The 6,570-nt window shown below is 36.9% G+C and overlaps 1 protein-coding gene across 1 annotated transcript; it reads left to right on the top strand.

The window, feature by feature from the left end:
• The first annotated feature begins 4,077 nt into the window (after positions 1-4,077).
• LOC145049016 (bi-functional coumaroyl CoA and feruloyl CoA ortho-hydroxylase F6H2-1-1-like) lies at positions 4,078-6,326 on the top strand. The gene is made up of 3 exons (XM_078997694.1): positions 4,078-4,209; positions 4,364-4,867; positions 5,634-6,326. Exons 2-3 carry the CDS (start codon positions 4,374-4,376, stop codon positions 6,208-6,210), a joined length of 1,071 nt encoding a protein of 356 aa, XP_078853820.1. The 5' UTR covers positions 4,078-4,209; positions 4,364-4,373; the 3' UTR covers positions 6,211-6,326.
• The last annotated feature ends 244 nt before the right edge of the window (positions 6,327-6,570 follow it).

The raw sequence follows: 6,570 nt of genomic DNA, 5'->3' as shown, positions 1-6,570 counted from the left end.
CACATACGGGTTGGATGCCTATTGAGATTGTGGAACGGTTAACACTGGCGCAGAGTCAGGGGAGATCGGAAGTGATGCACGGGTAGATCCTTGGATCCCGAATTATGGTTGTGGTCATGAGTTTTGTGTGTAGTGGTGTTTCATCCTAGGGATAGCTGGACCATCGTAGGCGTGCCTGGTCTTCCAACCCGAGGCTGAGTGGGCCAGGTACGATGTGTATGGACGTTATGGCTGGATGTTCAGGAGGGTTGCTCGGAAGCTGTGAAATGTTCCATCATGTTAGCGCGGTAAGGGATTTGATCCAGGGAGGAAACGGGATGAGTTTCCATCGGTGCAAGTTAATAGAAGTGGCGCCAGATGGGCGAGAGATAGCGGGATAATACTGGGTCAAGACCCGGTGGTTTAGAATGGTATCCAGTTTTCGCAGGTGGCAAATGAATGTATAGGACAGAAGTAAGGTAGTGTCTTCTGGTGGCACTTAGTGATGAGTGTTGTTATCGGAGAAAGGAAGACGGTGGCCGGCTTGAAGCAGTTATCAGGACCCTGCAAGGGAACAGATGGATTTTAGAGATTCGATAGCAGTGTTTGAAGGAATATGGGTCGATTTGAGATCAGTGGATGCATTATGGGAATATCATCCAGAAGTTTGTGTTGCAGCAGGCTTCGAGGACGAAGCCTAATTTAAGTGGGGGAGAGTTGTAACATCCCGAATTTCAAAAGTACAATTTAAGAGTTTAAAGTGTAATTTCGAAGAAGGAATCGACGAGTAGGTACGCTTACTCGCCGAATTGGAGCGGGTTTGGGTCGCGAATTAAGTGACCAACTCGCCGAGTCGGAAGCTGGACTCGACGAGTTGGTGTTGGGATGAGAAAAACCCTAATCTTAGGGTTTGCACCCTATTTAAACGACTTAATGTCCTCCCCTCAGCTCCCTTAGCCCCCTTTAAGATCCAGTAAACCCTAGCTCATGTGTATAAGGCCATTGGAGGGAGATTAAAGCTTTGAGAGGTGTTCTAGTGGAAGAAACTTGAAGATCAAAAGGGTTTACATCAAGAAAGTAGTGTAGATCCAGAATCTACTGCAGTTTTGGGCACATCTAGGAGGTAATGAGCTGTTACCTTTCCTTTGTTGCTTCTAGATTTATTCTTGAATGAGATTTGGGGCCATTTTGGTATGATTGAGATCCACTTCGAGTTTGGAGTCCAGATCCGAGATTGCTACTTCAGATCTAGACTTGTATTGGTCCAGAAAGTCATAAAGCATCAATTATTGAATTGTTGGTGAAACCCTTTTGTCTAAAACCCAATCCCTAGTGTGTTTTGGGCCTATATCTCTTTGGTTTCACGTAAAGTTTGAAACTTTATGTGAGGGATAGATTGTAGAAGGGTGGATCTACGAATTGGAGCCTCAGCATGGCTCGAAAAGCCTCTCAATGGATAGAGAACTGGAGAAACTCGACGAGTCACATGGGTGTACTCGACAAGTTGTATGAACACGTGCATGGACTCGACGAGTTGGAAGAACAACTCGGCGAGTCTGTTGAATATTGCCTTGGACTCGACGAGTCTGTTATTGGACTCAGCGAGTCAGGTTGCAGAACCCCAACCTATTTTAGTTAAAGCCTTGGATTAGTGAGTCGGTTGGTGACTCAGTGAGTTGGACATGATGGGACTCAGAGATTGTTGGACTCGGCGAGTTAAGTTATGTTATGAGAGTTTTCTGGGTAAAGGAACTCGACGAGTCGACGGGGTGACACGGCGAGTAGATTCAACCAGGAAGGTTGACTTTGACTGAGGACTTTGACCTTGACCAATTGTTGACCAGTTTGACTTCCAGGTGTACTTTGGTAATATTGGTATTTATGGAATTGGTTCTTTGGTAGTGTTCAGTGGCGACGATCGTGTCGGAGGCCGGAGCAGCTTGGTCTTATCTTTTCAGTCAGCAATTTCAGGTGAGTTATCCTCACTATATCAATAGGGTCTAAGGCACCAAAGCCGACCCTTTTAGTTGTTATCTTGGTTACAGTATGCTACATGTGGTTATGATCTGTCAGATTGGTATCAGAATAGACAGTATGTTGTTATGCTCTTGTGATCCGTTAGGATTGGTATGTTAGTGACCTGGTTAGTTCAATGGCTTGGTCATGAGAGATTGCTATGATCGATGATCTGTGAGATAGTTATATTTGATATCTGTACTCGTACTGTTGATGTGCTTATTGCTCTGTTAGATCGGCGTTCTGGTAATTGGGACAGTATTATGTTAGTAACCTAGTTTAGGTCGGTATCCTGGTATATAGGATGGTGCTATGTTAGTGACCTGGTTTAGGTTGGTATCCTAGTATATAGGATGATGCTATGTTCGTGACCGGTTAGGTCATTATCATGGTAAGGATGATGGTATGCTTTATGATCTGCTAGATCGATTTGTTTGCCTATGGACTTTTATGTGATTTCCTGTTATATTTACACATGGTTATTTGCTTGATGTTTGGGTTGAGGCGGTCCTGCTTTGTGTTGAAGGCCAACATACCCTACGAGCGGTCCGGATAAATTGTAGGCCCGTATGGCGGTCCAGTCATACCGAAGGCTCAGATAGATCCAGATAGACTGAAGGCCCGGTGCGGGCGGTCTAGTCATACTGTAGACTCAGAGAGTGGACTAGGTGAACTGAAGGGCTGTTGAGGGCGGACCAGTCACGCTGCAGACTTGAATGGCATGGCTGTTCTGTATTGTGATACAATATGTTATGATTATGGTTGTATGTGGTTGGTATTTTGGGGGTAACTCACTAAGCTTTCGGGGCTTACAGTTCAATGTATTGTTTCAGGTACTTCAGGAGATTGTGGCAAGGCGAAGGCGTGGTCGTACCGCTCCTCATGTTTTATGATTCATGTGATATGGTTCCGGGGGATACTCTGATGTGTAAACCATTTTGAAAATAAGATGTACGAACTTAATGGTTTTTTTTAATGAAATAAAATGTTTTAAATTGGCTCAAATTTTTGGTCGTTACAGTTTTTAGGTAAGATAGGGACCAAACACATAACAAAAACAAATAGTAGGGACCAAACACATAACAAAAACAAATTGTAAGGACTTTCGGAGTTAAAAAATTAGTTAGAGACCAAACATGTAAGTTACTCCAAACCATAGGGACCATTCATGTAATTTTACTCAAAAAGTTAAGGTCTCTTTTTTATAGAAAAAAGTTAATAAATATATAAAAATTCATATTCTTTATACTTTTTAAACATAGATTCATATTCATGTTAAAAAAAAAACGATATTACAGTTCAGATTCACATTGTGAACCTATTCAGATTTGTATTGTAAACATGTTCAGATTTATATTGTGAACCTCCTCAGTTTCACAGTGTACATATTAATAAGTCAGATTCACAGTGTGAATCTGAACTGATCGGAGCATTTTCACGTTGTGAATGTTAAAATTTGAAATATTTACAGTTTAGATTCACAGTGTGAATCTACACTGATCGATGTTTTTTTTTTGTGAACCTTCTCAGATTCACAGTGTGTATAATAATAATTCAGATTCACAATGTGAATCTGAACTGTTCGAGATTTTTTATATTGTGAATGTTAAAAATTGAAATATTTACAGTTCATATTCACAGTGTGAATCTACACTGTTCGAGGTTTTTTTTTTTTTAATCGGTGTTGTTGTTTATTAATAGAGTACAAAAAATTAATATCTTTGGTATAATTAGTTTTTTTTTTTTTTTTATAAAAATAAACTTAAATATTGAAAAAACTAAGAAAATTAAGTGCGTTTTTTTCGAACAAAAAATTTTGTTTTTTATATATCATCATGCATCTCTATGAAATGAGGACGAAAAATCGTGAACAACGGTATATTCGGTTTTTTTTTTGATAAAAAACTTGGCCTAAAAAAAATTTAAATGAAAAAAAAGAAGTGAGTTTTGTTATAATCCGGTACATGTGCGTCCATTATAAAAGTTTACAACATTTCTTTTTTGCGTTGATCGCTTTAAATCCGGTTCATTATAAAAGTTTACAACACTTCTTTTTTGCGTTGATCGCTTTAAATCCGACGTTTTGGATTGGTTGCTTTATTCCTTGATTAATAATTGAACTTTTCCATTTATATATATACCTGCTTTCCTTGAATTGTTTATCTGACATTGTATTTTCTCCATTAAAGTTGCAAGAGGCTCAAGACCTACAAGGTAACTTCAAAACTCATTTGCTAGTTGTTTATCTTTCAAATTTGAGGATCTTTTAGCCAAAAGCAATGATGCATGATAGATTAACATACGACCATGGGTGCGGTTTCCCTAGGATTTTGTGGAACAATTGCTTACTCGTTTAAATTTACATCAGGTTGACTTAAATGGAACCATTGCTTACCAATACGCATAAGCTCAAAACATTTGTTATCGATGAAGGTCACGGTGTGAAGGGTCTATCAGACCTCAAAATCAACACTTTACCGGAGTTATTCATTCAACCTCTTGAAAAACGGTTTGATATGAGCAAAGTGTTATCTGAGGAGTTGATCCCAATCATTGACATGTCGAATTCTGAAGATCCTGAGGTAATGAAATTGATTTGTGATGCAGCGGAGAACCATGGTTTCTTCCAAGTTGTTAACCATGGAATACCTCTAAGCATGATGGAGGATGTGAAAGATTCAGCACATAAGTTTTTCGGATTGTCTGTTGAAGAGAAAACGAAGTATCTATTCAAGGATGGAACTACGAAAAATGTTGAGTACCTTAGGAGTTTTACACCCGAAGTAGATAAGGTTTTGGATTGGAAAGATCATTTAGGTTGTGCATATGTGTCTGACGATGAAGCCATTGAATTTTGGCCCCACGTTTGTCGGTAAGTTGGACTATCATAAGTGATCATTTTTTTTAACATATTTTCGCAAAAAAACATCTCAATTTAGTATTTATTATGCAACTTTATAACGTAATTTCACAAAAAAGTCAGGGGGACTTTTTAAGCATTTGTTATTAATCATTTTGTCGTATAGGGTCAGAAACCCGAGAATCTTGATATTTTAGTTATTAACCCAACAAAATTTATCATCCATTTGATAATTTTCTTTGTCTTCTACTGTTGATAGAAACGGGCATTGTTGATGTTAGGTGCAATGCTGCATCTTTATCATCCATTTAATATATTTAAGAACGTTAATAAAACAAAAAAATTGTTGATGGATCAATGGAACGTGAAGCGATCAAGTGACTATTTTATTTATATAGGTTGCAAAATAGTCAAAAAAAAATTTCGGTTAACCCTTCAATAAATATTTATTTTTATTAAATTTGTTTAATAAATAATATATTGAGCAGTGATAGAGTGCTGCAAAGCTATTACTATAAGAATTGGTAATATTTCAATTGATATATATATATATATATATATATATATATATATATATATATATATATATATATATATATATATAGATAGGAGGTTATATGAACATTTATTTTCTCATGCACAACATTGAAAAAGTTTCATTGTGACCTATATTTCTAATTTTACATGTTAAGATATATGTTAACAAAAAAATTAAATTGATGTATTGTAACATAAAAGGTTCAAATATATCTAACATTGTCTCTTGTTTCATATATAGGTATCAACTTCTGGAATACATGAACAAATCCGAATCACTTATCAAGAGGCTATTATCGGTGCTAATAAAGAGATTAGGTATACCAAAACTTGACAAAACAAATCAACAACTTTTTATGGGCTTAAGGAGAATAACCTTAAACTACTATCCCATATGTCCTCAACCTGAGCTTGCAACTGGCGTTGGTAGTCATTCGGATTTTTCAACCGTAACTGTCCTCCTTCAAGATGAAGTTGGGGGTCTTTATGTTCGAAAATTTGAGACTGACAATTGGATCCATGTCCCTCCTATAAAGGGATCTTTGACTGTAAACGTCGGTGATGCTCTTCAAATCATGAGTAATGGTCGATACAAGAGTGTAGAACATCGTGTGGTTGCTAATGGACACAATGATCGGATATCAGTGCCAATTTTTGTGAACCCAAGTCTAAGTGAAGTCATTGGCCCATTGCCACAAGTGATCAAGAGAGGGGAGAAGGCTTTGTATAAGCAAGTTTTGTATTCGGATTATGTGAATCATTTTTTTAGCAAAGCATATAACGGGAAGGATGCTATAGATTTTGCAAAGGGTATCTGAATTTAGAAGTGGATTAAGGAAGTGATATTGAAATTGGATGTCAAAATACTTGATTAAACACTAAGTGTATTGGAAGTCGATGATGAAATAAAAGCAAATATTGCCATCTATCAAAATGATTTAAATTAAAAAATGAATAGTAAAGGTTGCATAATTTCATTTTTTTTACTAGTATTTCCATGCTTAATCTACCATAATAATTGAAAATGTTATTGTCACTTGTCATTCTCTCATTTAATTGGCCACATGTCATTTTGTCATAATTTTGAGATATATTAATTTTCCACTTGTCATTTACTTCATTATTCATTTCCAACATATCATTAATTTAGTTTCCATAAATTAAACCTACCATAATGG

The sequence above is a fragment of the Lactuca serriola genome, chromosome 1, assembly GCF_051521515.1.
Source record: "Lactuca serriola cultivar US96UC23 chromosome 1, Lser_US96UC23_V15, whole genome shotgun sequence".
Taxonomy (NCBI): domain Eukaryota; kingdom Viridiplantae; phylum Streptophyta; class Magnoliopsida; order Asterales; family Asteraceae; genus Lactuca; species Lactuca serriola.
This window is presented reverse-complemented; position numbering and strand designations above follow the sequence as displayed.

Coding starts and splice junctions, on each gene's coding strand:
- LOC145049016 (XM_078997694.1), top strand. CDS start 4,374: ATGGAACCATTGCTTACCAATACGCATAAGCTCAAAACATTTGTTATC. Junction 4,868..5,633: donor TTTTGGCCCCACGTTTGTCG/GTAAGTTGGACT, acceptor TTTCATATATAG/GTATCAACTTCTGGAATACA.